The sequence below is a fragment of the Thunnus albacares genome, chromosome 14 (genome assembly GCF_914725855.1).
Source record: "Thunnus albacares chromosome 14, fThuAlb1.1, whole genome shotgun sequence".
NCBI classification, from domain to species: domain Eukaryota; kingdom Metazoa; phylum Chordata; class Actinopteri; order Scombriformes; family Scombridae; genus Thunnus; species Thunnus albacares.
Genome location: NC_058119.1, coordinates 25,901,036 through 25,923,413, shown reverse-complemented (window position 1 = coordinate 25,923,413; position 22,378 = coordinate 25,901,036). Strand labels below are relative to the sequence as shown.

Here is a 22,378-nt window from a genome sequence, read left to right as displayed (position 1 = left end):
ATCCAGCTACAGTCACACAAAGAATCTACCTCGCGATCTTGCGAAGGAATTTAATAAAAGGTATTAAGTTTATTTTCCTTGAATGTGTTTAGGTTTGGCCAATATAGCTGATTCTGAAAGTTGTTGCCATGACAGTAGACGATGCTTCAGCTACGGATGTTGCTACAAATACTAAAACGTGGAAGCTTCACACAGACATCTTCAATCCGGCAACACAAAAGATCTAAACAATAACTAGTTTCAAGGTGGGAAGATTAGTGTCACCAGTTCATTATCTGACCAAATGTGAAATACAGTCACAATCTTCCCTTCTGTTCCTCAGTTATGACGTGGAATAATAACTTCACTGTGGCATCATAATGTCACAGTGAAGTTGACCTTTTGGATATAAAATGTCATCACTTCACCATTTTATCCTATTAGACATTGTGTGAAACTTTGTTATAAATAGCGTATGAATTCTTGAATTATGGCCAAACGTGTTTTGTGAGGTCACAGTGATCTTGACCTTTTAACCACCAAAATCTAACAAGTTCATTCTCAAGTCCAAATTCTCTCAATTCCTGAGATAACACGTTCACAAGAATGGGACAGATGTATGGTCAATCTGTCGCCAGCACAGAGGCAGTATGAAGCCATGCAGATAGTTTCAACAGTTTTACATCAAAATAACTTCTAGGGATTTCCTTTACAACACGCTTGATGTTTTGGGTTCTCAAATGTAGTTCTTTTCAATGCTCTAACCATCAAATGAAATACAATTCATCACTTTGTTTAGATGTGATGTTTCAAATGTGAAACTATCTGCATGTCTGGATGAAAATGACTTTTCTGACCCTTAAAACTTTACTGCTACACAAACCAAAAACACCTCCAGACAAGATACTTACTGCAAAGTTGTTGTTGAAAAAAAAAACTTTAATGGTCACTATTACAGAAAACACAAGGGAATACTGAGCATGCTCAAAACTCAGCGTGTGACATCACAGCAACATGAAGGCGGGGCTTGTTTCTGGAATTGCCGCAATAATCAGAAAACGACAAAGTTTTGATTCGACGACTTAGAGGGCGGAAAAGAGGAAACTCGTGTTTCTCTGTATTTGTTTCTCAGAATGGCTGTGAGCTTGATATCAACGTCTCCATGGTGTGTGTGTGTGTGTGTGTGTAGCATGAACGTGTGATTAGATTGTGTGTCGCTCAGTATTTCTGAGCACTATTAATTAATGCCTCCCGCTCCATGAGCAGCTCTCCATATCTCTGCTGAAGTTCTCTCTCTCTCTCCATCTGCCTCTCCACGTCCTCCCGCAAAGCCTAAAAAAAAAAAAAAAAAAAAAAAAAAATCAGTGATCATTCATATTAGTTTCTATCATCGTTCTTAACCATCCATGACCAAAATATAACAGCTAAATCTAATAGAGATAATTAGCCCTTTCTCCATACCATCAGTTTTTTTTATATTATCAGAGTTCTGGATGTTCGACAGGAGCAAACAATCACTTAAATACACATTTATAATGTGAATATATCTTAAAAATATTACCGCTTGTCTCCGGGGAATTGCAGTATCTTCTTGTTTCTTCAGCTGAGTGAAGGTCTGAAGCTCTGTGGCTGCCTGCTCCACCTAGTGGACACAGCAAGTATAACACCATCATCATCTTCATCTTCACGGTACAATATTTCATTACAGTGTCTCAGATATGACTATTAAGCACAGCCTGCAGACAAACTGTTTACAACCTTGTCAAAGACCGATTATCAGTTCACTCCATATTCGGTCAATATCTACTAATTTTACATGGGTAAAAGAAAGTTCTGCAGCAGCACTTTCTAACCCGAACAGCTGATCTGTGGCATAATAAAGTGTGTGGCACACGTAGGAATAAGGAAGTTCTACAGTTGAGAAAATGTAATGCTGAAGGAAAATGAATATAGTGACCACTTAAACTGATACTGATTTTTTTTTTAGGTGGCTAAAATATGTTTTGCTGCTGCTCCGGTACTCCTGCCTGCTTCTCCAAATTGGGAGCGTGCCAACCCAAATATACTGCAGGTAATATGCTGACTATGGATAAGCATCTCATACAGCCTGCAGATAATTCATCACTATGAGCTGCACCTCTGACATTACTAATTAAATTTCATATATTGTTATATTGATTAAGGCCACCTTAAGCTACAATGTGCAGTAAATAACATGTCAACGGCTGTTGAACAAATAATTCTACAGGAAGTCCTGATAAAGACTTCAGTACCTGTTCCCAGAGTTCACCGTGCTGCTTCAGTAGCCCCAGCGCTCTGGACTGAAACCCTCCGAGCAGGATTTTGAGTTTCTTCTCCAGTTTAGCTGCTTTCCGAGCCTCTGCTGTCATGTGACCACGGTTCACCTGAGAAGTAGAGAGACACATACACACGACCTCAGTGACCTCAGAGCACGCAGTTTTTCGTTTTATAAACATCTTAGTCTGGATTTCTGACACATTTTGTCTCCGGATGCAAAGTTTTAACAGATGGAGCTGTTTCAAAAAGGACAAATCTGTGTCTGTTATCAGCCTTCATGTGTCTGTGTGTTTTCCTCACATCTAGTTTCTTCTCCAGGCTTTCGATTCGGTCTTTCTTTGATGCCAGGTTAGCTCTGGTGTATCTGTTCTGACTGGGCAGATAGAGCACCTGTAGGAAGAGAGAGAGGCAGAGCAGATGAAATAACATTTATTGACAAAAAGGTAGTTTTCATGTGAGGAGAAACGTAGCTAAAAGTGGTTTATCTGCTGGTACTCGACAGACTGATGCTCACCTGTCCGTAGCATTCCTCCCACACCTGGCTGTAGGCCTCCATGCTGAGATCACCGTGGCCCATTCCTGACTTCACCACCTCCATTTCTGCTGCCAGTATCAGCTTAGCCTGTTCATTCACATTGTTCATTCACATGTCACACAGGTTACACTGTTATTAGATACTGATCAATGTCAGTCATACTCGCTGTTCAGTTCACCTTACACGTTGTTATGATCAAACTAGAGCTGCAATGATTGGTAAATTAGTCAGTTGATATCAATCAAGTCATTTTTTCAGCAAATATGCCGAAAAATGTGATAATTTAATGCTTTTCTTTATCATATGTGATAGTAAACTGAATATTTGGGGTTTGGACGGTTAGATGGTCAAAACAAGACATTTAAAAGACGTCTCTTTGACTCTGGGAAAACAAACTTTTAACTAAATCGTAACATTTTACAGACAAAGCAATTCATCAAGAAAATAATCGATAATGAAGATAATCCTTAGTTGCAGTAAAACATCAGTGTGTGTTACCTGCTCCATCTCCTCTGTGCTGACGGGCTTGTAGGCGTGCGTTTCCAGGTACGCTATGTGTGAGGCGTTATTCGACGTGGAGGCGGGGCCTCTGGCCTTGCCGCGCTGCAGTTGGCTGCCTGCGTTAGCTGATGGGTGGTGCAGGCAGTCATGGTGTAGCATGGTGATCATTTCCTGTTTGATCAGCTCCTCTGCCAGCTGGAGGTCGGAGAGGGGCTCCATGGAGCCCGGACGCAGGACGGACTCGTTTACCTGGAGACACGAGCAGGAACAAACTGATCTCATCATGCTGATACAAACAAAAGCTTTAAAAAAAACAAATAAACAAACTGTGTCTTAAATGCCAAGACTTAGAATTTCTGCTTTTGCTAAACCTTTTTAATGCAAGTTTATTTATTTAGGTTTTATTTAGTTTATTCATTATACTTAACAGCTACCAAGACTGCATGCGAAGGCTCGACAGCTGTGTCGTGTTATGCTGGAGCTGAAATGTTTCCCCGATAGGCTTTAAACGCCGCTGCTTAAATTTCACAGTGTTCATAACAATCAAGACGAATGAAAACCATGCGCGTTTTCTCCACTTCAAGCAGCTGACTGGAGCTAGCGGTGAGCGAACAGGAACACGGCCCACCAGAGACCTCCAGAGCCCTTCTGCTGTCAAAAGCTCCTGGTAAAATGAATAAAACTATCTGGAACAATTCTATGGTAGTTTTAAGTTTATTCCACTGCAGGCGTGCCTGAATATACGAGTCCTGACGCTGTGGGCTCCGCGCACGCACAAAAAGCACAGCTGCTGAAAAATGTCCTCGAGGCTGTGGCAGCTAATTTTTAACAGCTTTTAGGAACTTGAGTTTATCACTGAAAAATGCAAACGCAGGTTTCCGCTGCCTGTGATTTGAACAAGACTGATTGGATACACTGATGAAATCTTAACATGATATAACTTGAACGTGAACTTGATCAAACCATCTATAAGTGTGTGTTACCTCAGTAGGTCTGGGGAGACTCCTTTGAACAGAAGTGTGTCGCAGCTTCAGCTCCTTCTCTCTCTCGGCATCCCGCTGAGCCTGTTACACACACACACACACACACACACACGCACACGCACACGCACACGCACACGCTCTATGTGAACTACAGGAGTACACGTTCTGAACTGGGGTTTTATGCATTTTACATGAAGTTCTGCACTCAAGAGGATCATCCTCTACATCACTACAGCCTCGCGTGTCTTTGTATGCAGCACACCCACCTGTTTGCGTGCCTGTATGTCGGCCGCATCCTCTATGAACCCGGTCTCTGTTTCGGTTTCTTCAAGTTCTTTCTCTGCGTTTTCGGGAAGAACGATCTCAAAGTCGTTTTTGGGAACAGGAAGCGACATCAGGCCTTGTCTCAGCTGCTGCAGGCTTTCCCTTTGCTGTGTTTGACGGGGGAGAGAAAGACAGCGGTAAGTTTGCAGGTATTTTACTTTCTTAATTTATTTTTTGATTTATTTAATTTTTAGTGTTTAAATCGATGTTTACATTTCATATATTCGGAATTGAGTGACAGTGTGTGTTTACCATGTGTTTAGCGAATGCAGGGTCAGCCAGTTGCTCCTCACTGTTAATATTCAGTTTGTCTCTCAGCGGTGTGCGGCCGGGGGTCAAACCTGGGGTCCCGGCCCCTCGTGGGGTCATCACTCCTCCGGCTTGAGGGGTCATGCCCTCTGACCCTTGACCTGGTCCAGGAGTTCTGATAGAGATGACCACAAATATTATTTACAGTTAAAACTGGTTAGTTTGTTGCACGTGGTTATATCAGAATAAATGTGACTGTGTTACCTGAACGGGGTGCTGAGTACAGTGTTGGGTGTTTGTATCTGCTGGCGCTGAGGTGTCACTCCACTGAAGTCGCTCTCGTGAAGCGGGGTGTTGAGTCCTCCCTTCAGCGGAGTGTCGATGTTGGTCAGAGCCATCAGGTTCTGTGCTTCCTGAAAATACAGAGAGAAGCACAGTTGGTATCTAATGATCTGAATTTAAACTATTTATGATAAAAAGGATTTTTTACTGATACCGATCATGTGTGCCCGCGTTACCTGCAGTATCCGGTCTTGCACAGCAGGGGTGCGGGGGGTACGTAGTCCTGTTGCCATGGTGTTGGTGACGCTGTACTCTGACAGGAGGGTGGAGGATGCGGAGTTGCCGCTTTCGCTCTCCTCCGCAGCTTGACGGGCGACCTCACTGGCAACACCCAGCTTGACGACTTCCTCCAGCTCAGCATCACTGATCTAAAAGAGAAGTTTAGTTAAATATAAATAAATAACAGGTAGCAGGGAACATTACTAGGAACATACAGGGGGGGTGTACCGCCTTTTCATGAATGTACAAAGACAAGAGTGAAAAAAAAAAAAAGAGACTGGAGGAAAACAACAAAGAACTGGAATTTCTGATGAGACCTGGGATCAAACTACAGCAAAGCTCCCTATGTAAGTGATAATTAAAGTAGAGTAGTAAAGGCTACTCCAGCTGGAAGGATGATTATCAGGATAGAAGTTAAAGATATTAAAGTTAAAGATGTACATGTGCAGCAGTCAGTGTGCGGTGGTTACCTGGGGTGCGGGTAAAACCAGTTTGGAGCGTTTCTTGGTGAACTCGGCCACTCCGCTGGTCTGCAGGATGGCAGACGGCAGATCGCTTTCTTTCTTCTTCTTAATCTTCTGTTTATCTTTCTTCCTGTCTCTTTCCTCACGTTCGCTACAGACAAACAGACAGAAAAGCAAAAATGTTTTACGAATGAAAACTGTGAGGTCAGATTGTATTTAGTGTCTGTATCCTCATGATGTGAAAAGTGCATTTCCGTCTCTTGTTGCTTAGTCATGCTCACTCTGTGTGTGTATTTAACTTTACCATCATGTTTGTGCACAAAGTGGAACCGCGTTTAAGTGAGGGTGTTATTTAATGCTAATTTATAAAGTGTTTGTGTGTTTTATACTGTAAATATAACATTTAATATTACTGACTTGCGTAGTTCTCCATCCAGGTGCTGCTGCCTGAGTCGTTTGAAGTTTGGCTCCAGAGCGTCATACTGCTCCATGCTGGTGTCATAGAAACCCTTAAAGTAAACAAAAGTAAACAATTAATAACTTACAACATGATGTCGAGCTAAAAGACTCTGTGCTGATGTTGTGGATTCTGTTAAAATGAGCAGAACAATGAATAATAATTACTGCTGCGGGTTTCTTTTCGAATGGGATTTCAGCATTGTAGTCCACTCCTCTCTTCTTCTTCCTCTTCTTCTGAACATCGATTCCTGCTGCTCTCAGCTCTCTGCGCTTCTGCAGAGCAGCCAACCGTCTGCAGCAGAAAGTGAGAAAAAACTCAATTATGCCGCCTTTTTTTGTACTTGTCAGCAACTTTGTAGGCTTTCTCATCCCTAGAGCTACAACTAAGAACGTCAGGCATGAGAAAATATTCCAATTAACATAAAAACTAACTTAATTATGTTATGGCTATCTAAATAATTATACAAAAAAAAACAGGGAATATCCCCAAATAATCAAAACAGTGGATCAACCAAAAACTTAATTGTTTAACTAACCTGCAAATTCATACAACAAGCCAACAAATGAATGGAAAATGAGTAACGAAGTACTGTGTAATTGTAAATAAAGCCTGTGTGTTTGTGTGTGTATGAACTTAGTTCAACCTGGCTTCCTCCAGCTGTTTCTCTCTGGCCTTCCTCTTGGCTTTCTTGCCCTGGGTGTTGGCCAGTCGAGCCCTGGCCTCTGACAGCATCTCCAGCTCATCTACAGATAGTGAGACAAACAAAAACACAAAACTCATTCATTTAGTTAGAAAACATACAAAACAATATTGTTAATATGAAGCTACCATCTCCCACAGCAACAAACTTAACAGAGAACTTAATTTATCGAAATACTATATAATCGACAGAAAATAAGACTAAATGAATCTGATTAAACGCTGAAGTACAGCAAAGTGCATGCTTGGATGGAATTAAAAAATAAATTGTTAAAGCACTCTTCCATTAAAAAGAAAAGTAACGGTCTATTATCGTACCTTCATCCATGTCCACAGGGTCAGGTCTGGCAGGTTTAGTTTCAGGATTAGGGTCGATCTCTCCTGGTTTTAACTTCCTGGGGTCCTCTCCCACCTCCTCCTCATTGTCTCTTTGCGCTGCTTTGTCTCTAAACACAAACAAAAACAAGAACCATGTGAACACAGAAATACACGCACAGGTAAATCAAATGATGAAGTTCAAGCTTGTGTTAAATACTTCTGTATTTGGCATCTAATAAATGATGTGTCTAGAAATTCTTAAGGGATTGTGCTTATGTGTGAGTGAGATGTCAGTTCTTTAGAAAGTTCCCGTGCTGAGCTGCAGCACATCTGTGGACGGGATTGAAGTATAAGTAAAATAAAGTCTACATGAGGTGTAAGTTTATGAATCATGCTGTTATGTATCCAGTATTTACTAATGTCTTAAAATTATAAGTGCTAAGCATATGTAGGGTACAAATGTGTGTCAGCTCATATTAAACCGTACAGCAGGTATTCATAGTGCTCCAGACACTGGGCAGCAGTGCGTCCTATGATGGGAGCGATGGTCCTCCACTGAGTCGGCATCAGTTTGGCCAAATGAAGCAGCTTCTCCTCCTCTTCTCTGGACCATTCTGTTTTCTTGATGCTGGGATCCAGCCACTCGTACCTGTAGGCAGACACAAAGCAAACTTGAGACAATATAGTTCAACAAACACACAGCAGATGATTGAGAAAGCTGTCTCTTTAAGCTGTTCTTTTATGAATGTCAGTTAATTACATCAACTGCAAGCTAAAAATTGTTACTACTGTTAAAAGCTACGTCCTCTGGGCTTCTTGCATTCACCTGAGTGAAGGTAATATTATAAGAAAATGACTGCAGGGTAACTACTGTTGTTACCATCGCATTTGTGTCCAAAGTATCAGACTCACCATCTTGCTTTACACTGTTTAGCAGACTTGCGGTGCAGTAGGGAGGCAATACGGGACCACTGGTTTTTCCCATATTTCATCACCGCTGCCTTGAGGATCTCATCCTAGATAAAGAAACAGACAGACATAAACTCTTAGCATCGTCTCACCAAGTATTTTATGCAAACCTATCGTACAATTAAGTCTAACTTCATGTTGTAAACGGTGATGTCTATAAAGAGATACCTTCTATGATCACGATCAGATAACACCATTGCTACTCTAACTTAAAGGATAGGTTCACAATTTTTCAAGTCTGCTTTAAAACAGGTGTGTATATGAACACAGAGGGAGGTTTTCCTCGCTGTAATCATTCCTCATGTTCATACTGGATATTAAAAGATGTGTTTTCAACTGCACTTTCAATGTAAGTGATGGGGACCAAATCCAAATTTTATCTGAAGCTTATATGAGGTTTCAGCGGTCTAACTTAGTCATATCAAGTGGATATCTGCCACATTTACAGTCTTTTTAGCATAAAATGCGGTGGAAGTATGGTAAGAAAAAGAGAGACTTCGGCACTAAAAAGACTAACGTTGAAAGATATGTACTAGATTTGACTCATTTGAACTTGACTCAGTTAAAACTTTTAAATACATTTGTGCATAGTAACTTACACCATAGCACACACTTATGAAGGGATCTTCTAATGGTCGGTATGAACAGGAGAAATAATTACATCAAGAAAAACCTATTTAAATGTTAATTTGGGCACCTGACTATTCTTTTAGGACAGATTTGAAAAACTGTGAATCCGTCCTTTGACGTCTTGCAGCCTGTCTGCAGCAATGTTTGCTAATGACATATCTAACAATTATTAAATTCGTAACATTGTACTTTAATTATGTTGTTTGTTGTTTTCGTGTACACAGCTTTACATAAGCGGTGGTAAAACTATTTGGACATAGCTGGCAGCAACAACAAAACCAAACTTGCTTAAGCGGGCTAAATCTCGTTAAGTTAGCAGCTAGCTTCATGCTAACGCAGACCCATAGGTTTACTACTGGTGGTTAGCATCATGCAAACGCAGCTAGCCATGTAAACACGTACCTCAGTGTTGCGCCAAACGCCTCCTTTTATCATGATTCGCGGCATCTTGGCGGCTTGTTTCTCTCTCCTCCTTCAGTAAAAAAATATAACAGATTCACAGCCAGTTATGAAGATAACTGGTGTTCACTATTTACACTTCACTACACAAAACCTCACAGCCAGCGCAGAACGAGCACGACCGTGGACCACACCGGAAACTCAACGTTCCACCGCAATGCGTTATGGGTAAGAAGGCAGCAGTTGGTGTTACATCGAAATCTGTATCTCCATCGCTTTCTCTATCCCCTTACCTCAACCTGAGCCCAAATTTGTACCTGTCCCCCAACAAGTTGTTTGTTTTCTGTGATACTTAATTTCAACTCAACCCCGTTTTATCTCTAAAAATTCTATAAACACTCTAAAAACTATAACTAAACTAAACACCAACAACATAGGCCAACGGTACGCGGGAGACTGTTTGAATGGGAAACAGATTTCGACGTAACACCTGCAGACAACGTGATTCAACGTGTGATTCGTTTTCAGGCTTTTTACACAAATATACAGATAAACACCTCTAAATGTACAGACAAGAGAGGAATTTCAATTATTTAATTAAATTATTAAAAATATACTAATAGACTTATATTTTGGTGTTTACACTATTCCAATAAACCACAACAGTATTTTAACTATATTGAAGGCACAATTTATTTGTTTATTTGGTTGACGATGCACTAGGAATTTTATACATGTTATAACACCGTTTATACAACTATGCTCATCAAGCTGCCGGTTACTGCCATTCAGCCTCATTTAGTTATTTAGCATCAGTTGCAATAGCACCGTCTGGTGGTTGTAGAATAAACCTGCTAATACATTTGCTTTAGACCTACGCAGTAATAAAAATACAGTTTACATAGAATATATGGACTAAGGATGGGCAATTGTGTGCTTTCGAGACTGCAGGGTTTCACTTCAATTAAAACCTCTACCTGCTGTCACCTCTCAAAGGCACTCCACTAGCAATCTCATAGGCCTATTATTTTACCATGATTTTACAGTTGAGCGCTGCTTTTAGCCTATTTGCCTATAGTTTCCCTGTGCAGAGGCTAAATGTTAACCAGCAGATACTAGAGGATCCTCTAAAATCCCCATCTGTATAACCTAAAAGCCCCTTAAACAGCATATGAACTGAATAAATACATTTAAAGGCTTAACTGAATGTGATCCTTTTATGTCCATTTTCAGATTGTTCTCAATCAAAAAATGATTTAGTGCAGATTTCAATTGTGCTCTTGGGATTACTGCCTGACATCATGGCCTGCTATGTTCATCACTGCATTAGGCAAAGTGGTTTCAGTGGTACAGTCATGATGTGACCTTGGCTTAAACTAGTCACTCCTATAAACTCTTCAGGCAAGGTCCATCCACCTCCAGCCAGACTGATCTTTTTGGCCTTTTTTAGTTTTACGCAGATATATGGTGTCAGTATTGGTATATGTCAGTAAATAAATACAAGCACAGTAGATCAGTAATGTCAAAATACTGTATGTTTGAGGTGATGTACAGTAGAAACAGTGTCTCCATTACAAATATTGGCCTCAAGAATCCAGTGTTGGGGTCTTGTCTGTAGATTCGATGCCTGAATAAACACTAAAGATCAGCCAGACATCTGGTGCAATGATGTTTTTATTTCAACTTGGTTTCTGAGGTACATATTTACTGATTTCACACAAATGATACCTGGCTACATGTATGTTCTTCACACGTTAGCACGACACAGAGAACACTTACATCAACATGACAACAGACATGCACAAACAAGGCAGGGACGGGAGTTAGCGCTGGTGGCTAACTGCACCGACCAACCATTGGCCAGAACACAAAGAACCAACCAATCACAATGGGTGATATCACTGACTTGACGGGGGGAGGGGGGGGGGCGTAGGGGTGAGGAGAGGACGAGGGGAGAGAGAGAGAGGAGGAGGACGATGGGGGGGATGACGAGGAAGAAAAGATGAGGAGAGGAACTAAAGGAGAATAAAAGGAGGGGAGGAGAGCAGAGGGGCTAATACCTAAAATATTAAGACGAATCGTAACACTGAGCACCATAATAAACAATAAATAATATTTTCAGTATTGACAATAAATAACAATCTCAGAAATAACATTATTATCCCTTTTCAATAACATATATCCTTAAATCTGATATAAGTTGCACACTTTCCCATCAAATAGTATGATTTACCTTACTGCAGTGGACACACACACACACGCTCTCTCACACACTCACACACACACACCGTCTCTGTTCTCTCTTTTACTTCAGTTCTGTCCAGTGTTACGAGAGCAATACTGTAGGACCATGGACACAGGGTCATCTAAAGATGGTTTAAAGGTGATGCTTAGCTCGCTGGGGGGTCACATGCAGACTGATATGTACAACTGTAAACTCCCGCAGTCCCACCCACCCTCCCTTAATCCCCCCATGACATCTTTCCGCTTCTCTTTTCTTTTTTTTAAACTTTTTTCCACCTTAACACATCTTTACCACCCCTGTCCTTCTCACTCCCCCCCATTTAATTACCAATCCCCTGAACCCTGATCTTTCTTCCCTCTTTCACCCCAGTCTCCCCTCCCTTTCTCCCCTCTTTTTTTTTTTGAATTTGTCTACTTCAGGTCCCCAGCGTCTCCCTGGATGGTCTTTTTGATGCGGAGCAGCATCGTGGTCAGCCACTGGTCCAGACGGGAAACCGAGTCGAACTCCTTGACGGCCTCTGTGAACGCCTCGCTGTTCTGCTCCTCGTGAGCTTCTAGGAGTTTCTGTCGTGACAAAACGTAAAGATGATCCAATACATAACCTTTAATAAAATACTCGTGCATACTCAGATTGTGCGTTAAAAGCAAACCTGATAATAAAAACTCTATGAATATTTTGTGGCTATTGTTAAGTGAACTAGATAGCCAGTGATGGTAGCTGAACAACTGAGAATGCAATGGCTATTTGTAAGACTGATGTGGACTGATATCCACTGCAGGGCCTGGTTATAGGTAAAACCGCATTTAACATTAATATTAGGCTTCTATATGTATGCTCACCAAACTTTAGGCACATTAAACTATGTGTATAAACAACGGTTAATTTGAGCTGAGCATGTGTTACGTTTACAAAATGTTAGAACAGAAATGGAGAGAAACTGAAAAAAAAAAGAGATTTACCTTTAACAGTTTGAGCTCTCTTGAGTCTGAGAAGGCTGGAAACATCTCCTCATACTTCTCTATGGCCAACTGAAACACAAACATGCACACAAAAATGTATTAATGTAGTATTCAGTCTTAGGAAAACCCTGTAATCCTATGATAACAGATCATCATGTATGTGACATATACTCACACTCATATTCAGCAGTGTGTGTGTGTGTGTGTGTGTGTGTTACCTTGGCATTCAGTTCGTCCACTATGAAATGACACAGTGAAGCCTTGAAGAAATACTCTTTAGCGTTGTACTTTAACAGAGGATTGTCCATGGTGCTCATAGCGACCTGAAACACACACAGTCATTGACTTTTAAAGCTGCATGTAATCACATATGATGTTCTTTATATTCATTCTGTATAGTCATCAGAATGAAAAAAAAAACTGTTCTTCATTAAAAAAGTCATCATTTTAATTTTCTTATGGGTGTTCATATTTTTTACAGTGTCATTGGTGTTTTAATTTGTGTTGTCGTTTTATTCGCTCGCTCTGCTTTTACATATCGTCTAACACTTTGTAAATGTGTTCAGAAAGGAGCTATATGAATTTCAAAAAATATATTGTAATTATAACCTTATCCATGCTATTACACTTCACAAAGCAACGCTACCTAATAAAACATCACGAATAACCATTAAAGATGAGTCAACAACAAGAAAACTGAACATTAAGAGTATTTAAATAACATTTTTTGAGGGGATATTGTCTTGGTTTGCACTACTTTGCACAGATGTTATAAACTCAGCTGTTACCTGTTCGTAGATTTCAATAGCTTTCTGGTACTGCTCCAGCTGAGCGCTGTAGTGTCCGACCTTCAGGAGACATTTGTTGGCTGAGCTGAAACACACGAACAAAGCACAAAGAAAAATGAGTTAACAGATAATTAACAGATGATGTTTGTACCGCTGTTGTTTCCATCAGGCTGAACTGTCATACAGAAGCCTAATTGAGACAACGGATAATATATTAGCCTAAAATAATGGTGATTTTAAAACATCCTCATAAATCCATAGGAGTGGCTGTCACCTCGTATTATTACAGGGTTAAACCTTTAAGTGTGACCCACCACACCAGTGTTTATAATATCTGTTGTCACCATTGCATTTAATAAATGCACAACAAATGTCAACACTACCGAAGTCTGACTGAATATGAGAACTGAATATATTTAAAGGGGACATATCATGCTTTTTTTGTGGTTTCTGTCAATTATATACTCTTATAATGTCAGATTTCTATGTTAAACATGGTCAAACATACAAAACTTGACAAATGCTCCCTGAAAGTCAAACGCCAGGGCTTCAGCCTTACCTGAGGGGCTGCATAAAAAGCTATTTTCAGATAAATAAGGAGTTCTTTTGAACTGTAAGTCATGCAAAGATATTCCAGTAGAGCCACAGAATAAAAATATAGATCTGGAAGTGTGCATGTTATGTCCTCTTTAACCATATATATGTTTATACTGTTCAGCTTTTACTGCAGGTCCAGATTTACCTGTTAGATTCTTCTCCTTTATAGTAATCGGCTGCCTGTTCATAGTGGGCAATGGCCTGAAAACAAATATATATATATATGACATATACATAACATATTTTTAAAAAAATCTGATGAATTTTATACCAACAAAACACACTAACAAACTCTGCAGGAATAAACACAGGAAGCAGAAATAAATGATTTTGTTTCTTACCTTCTCGATGTCAACCAGCTCAGACTCGTATATCTCCGCTATAGTGATGTGATGTTTGGCTGCGATGGTAAACCGACCCTGTAATCACAAACACACAAACACACACACACACTTGGAAATATATCATTCAAAGATAAGAATGATGGTCACAGGAAGACGTTCAGAGCTTACCATGTCAGTGTAGATGTCAATGGCCTGATTTAGACAGTTGATGGCCTCTGGAAGGAGACAGATAAGACGGTAAGGAGGGTTGTTATAAATACAAGGAAACTGTTCAACTAACAGGAAGGATTTATAGAAGAGAAAAAGAGTCCACTGAAGCCTTCTGAGTCTACTAAGTCAAATTAAAACTCTTCCATTTCCATTCCCTCCCCGTGTGACTACTAACCTGCTAACCCACAGTATTTTATTAAGCTCATCGCTGGGAGCCGGGAGAGCTGTTGCAACATAACCCAGATATCAATTTTCCTAGAGCAACCCAGGGACCCACTTTAATCTTCTAACAATACCACCTCAGGGTTCTGAATCCAAATGTGAAGTGCAGAGATACAGAGGCTTTCCCTCATTTTTACACTGACATGCCGGTCTTATAGTTATAAAAGAAGAAGGAGGCGGCGACTTACAGTAACACTTAATATAACAACGATTAATGATGTTACTACACTCGTTAGACTATATAGGAAAACATGACATCACATGATCATTTTCTGATCATGTTTAGAGGCTTAAAATGTGTCTCAGAATATAAGAGAAAATGCAGATTACTGTAAATAAACTACTTTCACGACCTGCGTTTCCTCTCTCTGCCCTCTTTCTGTGTCTGCTTTGCCCTTGTCTCAATGCATTTTGCTGTATTATTGGATAAAGTGAAATAAAAACTCATTCAACGAGCTATCTTCAACATCTCTACTGTGTTCTGGTGTTCATCATGTCATGTCAAAACAATAACAAAAGGCGGAGTTTGATGATGTCGTGAGGTAGCGTGGGATCATGGGAGTTGTTGTCTTCATTGTTAAACAACCAGCTTCTCCCAGCTTGGATTCCTTCAGTGTTCGTTGTTCAGGAGGTTTTTAGCAGGAGCCGAATTATCCGCAGAGGTCTCCTCATCTCCAGAACAAACAGACCCAGTGATTCAAACCGGTAAAAATACTGAATAAAGCAGTTTCATGTTAAAAATCAGTGTTTCTCTGACGGGGAGGGGCTGCGAGCCAAGCTGCCACTAACATTTGCTCAGCTTATTTCTCTGATAAGATCCAGATGTCTGACGACTAAAATCCTTCATCCGAGTAAAAGATATACTTAAAGATGACCGATATCTAAAAAGTGTATCATAAAAATGTGTCTTAAAACTGGATAAAAAGTCCATTTATGACAGCTTCTGGCAGACAACCATTATACTGACGCATGTGCAACAGGGATATGACGCCATTGACCGCCGACCCGATGAAACGGACCGTTACCTTGACTGAAATTTCTCTGGGTTTGAACATTGTTGGAAACATTTGGGATAATGTAAGTACACAACTCAACAAAACATATATAACACAGGTCCAGTCGTTTTTAGACATGTTAATGCGGAAAAGTCACATATCGGGCCTTTTAATGATAATTATGAAAGCTAGAGCTGCAACTAACATTATCGATTCATCTGCTTATTATTTTCTTGATTAATAGTTTTGCCAATAAATTGTCAACTCAAGTACATTTTTATTCATAAGCCCGATATCAAGAATCACAAATTTCCCTCACGGGGTTTTACAATCTGTCGGTATGAATAAGTTGAAACTCCTCTAAAAATCCAGTTAATGGGGAAAAAATGGAAGAAACCTGAAGAAGAGCAACAGAGGAGGACAGACAACAGTCTAACAGTCCGAAGTCCAAAGATATTTTGTTTCTATCATGTATGACACAGAAAAGCTTCAAATCTTCATATTTGAGAAGCTGCGATCAGGTAATGTTTAACATTTTACTAAAATACTGAAATGATTATTCAATTATCAGAATAGTTGCCAATTTATCTTGTCATTCAACCAATTGATTAATCGACTTGTTGTTGCAGCTCTAAAACTTCAAGTTTAGTGATGAAGAGTAGACAACTGAAGAAAATGAGAAGGAGACACTTATAGTGAGACAAAAACAGGAGTAATTGTTATATGTGTAATGAGAAATCACATGTTTAGACACGTTAGCTTGCACTTCAAAGTATTTTACATATCTGCGTTACTAAAGTTGGGAACAGACCTAAACACTGATGAAAGCTGCGAGGGACAAACAAAGACAGACACAAGGACATAAATACTGAACAACTGAGTAAATACAGAAGAAGAGGATTACAATTAAGAACTGTGTCACAATTTCACCAATAATCACATGCTGATTAAAACAAAGAGAAACTGAAAAAGGGTAAACTCTTTAAACACAACCGCACCACACAATTTACTCCTTTTGCTTTTTGCCTTTGCTATCTCGCCTGCTAACAGCTGTGATGCTGATTGTCCCGTTTCTACTCTTCAAAGTATCATAACAGGAACTTTTAGCAGTTGTTTTCTTAGCAACAACTAGATCAGGAATCCTTAAACAACACTAACTCTCTGATTTTATCTCCTAACTGTGAACAGCAGCTGGTCCAGACTGGAAGTCACTCTGTCCATCTTGAGTCTGATAAGGAGTGATGTCCAACTTTTTATAATCTTTATTTTACCAATAAAACCTCAATGAGATTAAAAATCTCTTTTGCAATAAGACAGGCAGCGATGTAAAGTTTCAGACGAACAACGTAAAAACAAGTAATACAGAGAAATCTATCACAACATCTTGTTAATCAATATAAATAATAAAATCTTGAATAAAAAGAAGGTAAAACAACCTTAACACAGACTAGAACTGGACTGAGAAACAGCAGCAATTTGAAGCATTAAAAACCTCCCAGCAAGCACCCCGACACTGGCAGATAAATGATGACGCAGAGTTCCTGCAGCAAAGCTTTAAATCTGCCCAGAGAAACCAGTGACTGTAATAGGGAGCAGCATACATAAAAGCTCTTTTTTACCAAACTCCCCTCGAACCTCCTTAAGCACAGTCAGCAAAAAGATGCTTTTACCTCTAATCAGCCCAATAATCTACTTTATCTGATTTAGAAACATGATGGAAGGAAACAACATGAGATAAGCTACACCCTGAGATGAAATATTTCTCTAGTGGTTGCATGAAACTAGTCCTCATCTTTAACATTGTAGACAGAAAGCTGCGTTTCTTTGGGTACCAGTACTGCGTGTGTGTGTGTGTGTGTGTGTGTGTGTTGGTGTGTGTGTGTGAGGCGGCGCCGCTCACCCTGTGGGTCGGCCTTCTTGTAGGCGTTGCCGGCGTCGACGAAGCTCGTGGCGGAGTCCAGTTTGTTCTGAAGCTGCATGTGGAGCCGAGCAGCCTGACAGAACGCGTTCCCCGCAGCTACACACACACACACACACACACACACATCGAGTTCGAGTGAGACAGTGTTAAATTCATGCAAATTAAATTCATTTTCTAGTTGCTCTAAACCTGCATGTGATAAATCATTCCTGTTAAGATTTTCAGGTGTTTTTTCTCACGAATCTATCGGTGATTTAGCGTGTCGACACACATCAGGCAGCGTGACCGAATTCAAAACACACATCAAAACAGCTAAATTCTGCTCAGCGTGAGCTATTATTGGCTCATCTGCCCTATCTAGATCACACATTGATTTCTGCAGCGATGAATATTCCACTTATTGGTCCACAAAGTGCTAAATGTTCATCTATGAATCAACTATATATGTGTGTGTGTAATTTAAAAGCTTTTATTGCTGTTCACGGTAATCTAAAACTTTCTGCAGGCTGTTGAATCATTTATATGCTGTGTGGGTGTTTTTATGCGGGAGTTTGTTTATTTGTGCTCAGATTTATGTGTGTAGTGGTGCAGTATGAGTCTGTGATATACGTGTGTGTGTGTGTGTGTGTGTGTGTGTGTGTCACCTACCACTCCAGTTCTTTGCCATTTTAAACATGTTGGCTGCTCTGGCGTACATTTCGCAGGCGTCCTCCACCTTATGGTTTCCCCTATAAAACACACACACACACACAAAGATACATAAAATCACAAAATTAATCATTTCCTTTGCATTTTTTTCTAATTTTATAACCTCTCCATGAGATCATATTTTAGGGATGTTGCAAACCGTCACACTCTGACATTTAAGTCCAGTTATTTTAAACCAGCATGCAGGGTTTTCCAGGCGGCTGAGACTGCTCACCTTGCAGCTGAAAGCCTCTAAATTCAGTATTTTCCTCCTCTACAGTATCTGATTTTGCATCCTGATGAAACTAAAATGAGTTCTGTTTCATATTTTGTTCATGCTCATCGGGGCGTCTGTATCTTATCTACTGTATATCTGATTAGCGGTCCTGTGAGAGCAGCTTGAACTAGTTCACACAGTGTTTACACTCACATGGGACACAACACCAGAAGAAACACACGGAGGACGACAAATCAAGCAGCCGGTGTCGACAGAGCCGGTTAAAAATTAATAATTTTGGTATAGAAATGCATTTTCAATTGCCATAAAAGATTTGATCTGTTTAATGTGACACTTCGTTAACATTTTATTATTAAAATAGATAAGGTTCATGTCTACTAGGGTGGCAACTAATGATTATTGTCATTGTTGATTAATCTGTTGGTCCATAAAATATGAAATGGTGAAAATGAGGTCTTCAAATGTCTTTTTTTTTGCCCACAACCCAAAGATGTTTAATTTACTGTCATACAAAACTAAAGAAATCAGAAAATATTCACATTTGAGAAACTGGAATCAGAGAATTTGAGATTTTTTTCTTATCAAAATAGCTGGTAATTAATTTCATAGTTGGCAACTAATTGATTAATCAACTAATAGATATACTGTAGTTAAAGGCAGCTGCTGTCACTTTGGGTGCAACAGTTTGCATCTCACAGGGAAATATTTAAGAATCCACTGCTGTAGAAAGACATCAAATATATTAAAAAGATACAAACACAGTCTGAGGCTTGTAAACTACAACAGACACGATTTCAATCCAATAAGGATCTTTAAGATGGAAACATTATCTGTTTGATAAATAAAGTTTGCGAGCCTCCTGTGTGGAGGATATCGTTTTCATTATTGACCTTTGGTGGCTTTTTTGCGTCTACCATCCCCCCCTCTAAGATTTCTACAAGAAAACAACACATCGTTTATAAAAGATGTCAGATAAGTGCTAAATAAATGTCACACGGTTTCTACATTTGTGTGAAACACCTACAGAGATTGCAGATGTTTAAAATGTTCATTAATAACACCTGTAGCTTCAGCAGGCATCAGAGCTAAATTGTTAGTTTTCACAGATGAAATAAAAGCATATCTCTTCTGATATCATAACGTCAGGTGAATATACACACATTTGTGGATGGTGACGCTGCAGATCTACAATCTGCCACAAAAACAAAACAAAACAAAACACTAAATGACCCCAATTGACTTTCCTTCATCTCTTAACTTGGGGCTGAGGCTCATTAAAAAAATACACGCTGGTGCTCATGAGGGGAAAACAGATGTGACCTGGTTCAGGTCTCACACTGCCTGACTACACAACATATAATCATGTTATTGAGCTGCATCATTGATTCCAATATGTGGACAAATATTAAAGGTAAAGGTGGTAAAAGTGACAGACAGTATGATGACGGAGGAATTTTAAGGGATAAAGGAACATTATGCAGCGCCAAGCTTAAAGCAATTACAGCTAAATAAAATGAGTTTGGGTTTAAAAATTCATACTGATCAATTTTGGACAGTTTGACAGTTTGCATCACCTGTTACTGATCCTGATGTTACATCTACGTTTAAGATCTGCAACAGTTGAAGATTGATTAATTGATTTTTTCAAGCAAACTTCTCACATGCAAAGATTTGTAGGTTTCTTTTTGTTTTGTAGTTGTAAATCAAATATCTTCGGGAGTTGACCTGCTGGTCGGACACAGCAGATGGTTTGAGGACGTCACCTTCTGTATTTTCTGATGTTTTATAGATTTAATAATTAATCTATTAATTGAAAACGTCATTGCTAGTTGCTAGTAATTTTTACTTTAATTCCACTACATTTATTTATAATTCATGTATATAAACATGGAAAAATAAGATTATAAAATGTGAGATATTCCATATAAGGTAGCCAACAATGGAATGATGAAGCAGTTAGACGATTAATCTCTCTCTTAAAAGGGACCACTTTAAAATCAGAACTCTATCGATCAATAATCCATCTATCTATCTATCTATCTATCTATCTATCTATCTATCTATCTATCTATCTATCTATCTATCAGGTTACATCACTACTTCCTTCATATTCCAGTGTTTCCATTTTACTTGTAAACATCACACACATGCAGGCCACCAGTCCACTCCCATCCCCTACCACACACACACACACACACACACACACACACACACCAAAAAGGACAGGCCCCCGCATCACCACATCACCACCGACTGCTTCCCTGCTAGGAGCCCCACAGACACACACCGCCCTGACTGCGCTGCTCTCCCCGCCTCACTGCATCTCTGGCCCGGCCACACGCTCCATCCGAGCCCCGCTCACATCCCGCAGCAGCAGAAACAGCAGCAGGATGAGGAGGAGGAGGAGGAGGAGGAGGAGGAGGCGATGTACCACGTTTACATTTCTCTTGCGTGACAGGCCACGGCACGCAGGCCACATTATCTGTGATGACAGCTCATATTTTCTTACTTACAGCTGTAGAAAAAGGCGCATCCTTGAATAAATCTATGAGAAGGACACAATGTCACTGCGAAAGTTACCAGCTGCTATAAGGATGTATAGAATAGATCATGAGGATATTATAGTGATGAAACACAAAGCTCATTATAGAGCATTGCAGACACGTTGTGTGGAATATTATGATGCAGGAATAAGTCTGTTATCATCGTGATTTCTCCGTGAGGAAAAGCTTTGGTGGGCCCTGCGTGCAGGAATCCCTCCCCCCATACCAAAATGACACACACAGAGAGAGTAAACAGAGGCAGGCAGAGAATAATGACAGCATCCTTTACCCGAACATCCCACCGAGGAAGGATCCGGACGCTTTGACCTTTTTGTCGGCTTCAGCCATCAGCTGCATGGCCTCCTTCTCTTTGCCGGAGTTGTCCATGGCGAGCTGGGTCTGCCGCTGGAGGAGGGATGGGAGGAAAACAGGCCGATGTTCCGCAGTGGACGGAGAGGAGGAGAGCAGAGGAGATGAAGAGGGAGTACGTCTCTGCTGGTGCTGATGCTGATGCTGAGAGGCTGCAGATCCTCCTCTACGGCGAGTGAGCAGGGTCATTTGTAGCTCACTGCCGCCATCTGCTGGAAAGGATGGGGGGGGGGGAAAAACCCTGGCCTGCCGGCTTGAACACAAATTAAAGGATAGATTCACATTTTTAAAAGTCTTTAAACAACAGTCAGGAGCCCAAATGAACACTGAGACAGATTTTGCTTTCTGTAATCATTCATCCTGTTCACACCGACCATTAGAGGATCCCTTAAAATACGATGAAAGTGATGGGGCAACATACTAAATGTATTTAAAGTTTATCTGAAGGTAAGGTAACGAGGCTTCTGCCGTCCAAATTAGTCAAATCATGTAGATATCTTCCACAGTTACAGTTTTTTTTAGTATAAATTTCCCTCTTTGTGTTTTGACATGCAGTGTTTTCCTGTCCGGCTGCAGTGGAAGGATCGTTAACTGGCACTAAAAGACAGTTATTTTTGGATTACTTTACTGTTTTCACTCTTACCGCTCATCTGTGTCATTTTTTGTCGCAACTGGCAGCTGTTTTCATTCAAAACACTCTAAACTGCTACTGCTGCTGCAAATGAAGTCAATGAGACGTCAGTGAGAGTGGACCAAATGTACCATAAAACCAAAACAATGAGCTAAAAGATACTAAACCCCCCCCCCCCTGTTCTCCTTATGAATGTCCTGTGCCACATAATATACTTTCATTTGATCCATTGTTAATACAAGAATATTGATTTGAGCAGC

The 22,378-nt window shown here is 40.1% G+C and overlaps 2 protein-coding genes across 2 annotated transcripts; both read right to left on the bottom strand.

The window, feature by feature from the left end:
* Positions 1-896: 896 nt before the first annotated feature.
* On the bottom strand, positions 897-9,593 carry cdc5l (CDC5 cell division cycle 5-like (S. pombe)). The gene is made up of 19 exons (XM_044373330.1): positions 9,373-9,593; positions 8,284-8,387; positions 7,859-8,020; positions 7,372-7,499; positions 6,998-7,097; positions 6,519-6,645; positions 6,312-6,403; positions 5,901-6,045; positions 5,388-5,579; positions 5,134-5,282; positions 4,873-5,044; positions 4,563-4,727; positions 4,297-4,377; positions 3,311-3,562; positions 2,792-2,899; positions 2,578-2,667; positions 2,253-2,384; positions 1,541-1,621; positions 897-1,311 (listed from the first exon to the last, which is right to left on the bottom strand). Exons 1-19 carry the CDS (start codon positions 9,415-9,417, stop codon positions 1,198-1,200), a joined length of 2,439 nt encoding a protein of 812 aa, XP_044229265.1. The 5' UTR covers positions 9,418-9,593; the 3' UTR covers positions 897-1,197.
* Positions 9,594-11,025: 1,432 nt separating this feature from the next.
* napba (N-ethylmaleimide-sensitive factor attachment protein, beta a) lies at positions 11,026-21,669 on the bottom strand. Its single transcript, XM_044371917.1, has 10 exons — positions 21,408-21,669; positions 18,299-18,378; positions 17,630-17,746; positions 14,471-14,517; positions 14,300-14,377; positions 14,104-14,159; positions 13,362-13,446; positions 12,792-12,896; positions 12,574-12,642; positions 11,026-12,177 (listed from the first exon to the last, which is right to left on the bottom strand). Exons 1-10 carry the CDS (start codon positions 21,503-21,505, stop codon positions 12,025-12,027), a joined length of 888 nt encoding a protein of 295 aa, XP_044227852.1. The 5' UTR covers positions 21,506-21,669; the 3' UTR covers positions 11,026-12,024.
* Between the last annotated feature and the right edge of the window lie 709 nt (positions 21,670-22,378).

Bases quoted from the DNA above. Each gene is read 5' to 3' on its own strand.
- cdc5l (XM_044373330.1), bottom strand. From the start codon at position 9,417: ATGCCGCGAATCATGATAAAAGGAGGCGTTTGGCGCAACACTGAG. The intron at 5,580-5,900 runs GTAACCACCGCA...CTTCTCTTTTAG, and splicing joins TGGTTTTACCCGCACCCCAG to ATCAGTGATGCTGAGCTGGA. The intron at 5,045-5,133 runs GTAACACAGTCA...CATCTCTATCAG, and splicing joins GTACTCAGCACCCCGTTCAG to AACTCCTGGACCAGGTCAAG.
- napba (XM_044371917.1), bottom strand. From the start codon at position 21,505: ATGGACAACTCCGGCAAAGAGAAGGAGGCCATGCAGCTGATGGCTGAA. The intron at 18,379-21,407 runs GTAAAGGATGCT...TGTGTTTTATAG, and splicing joins TTCCTCGGTGGGATGTTCGG to GGGAAACCATAAGGTGGAGG. The intron at 12,178-12,573 runs GTAAATCTCTTT...TTGTCACGACAG, and splicing joins GAGAGCTCAAACTGTTAAAG to AAACTCCTAGAAGCTCACGA.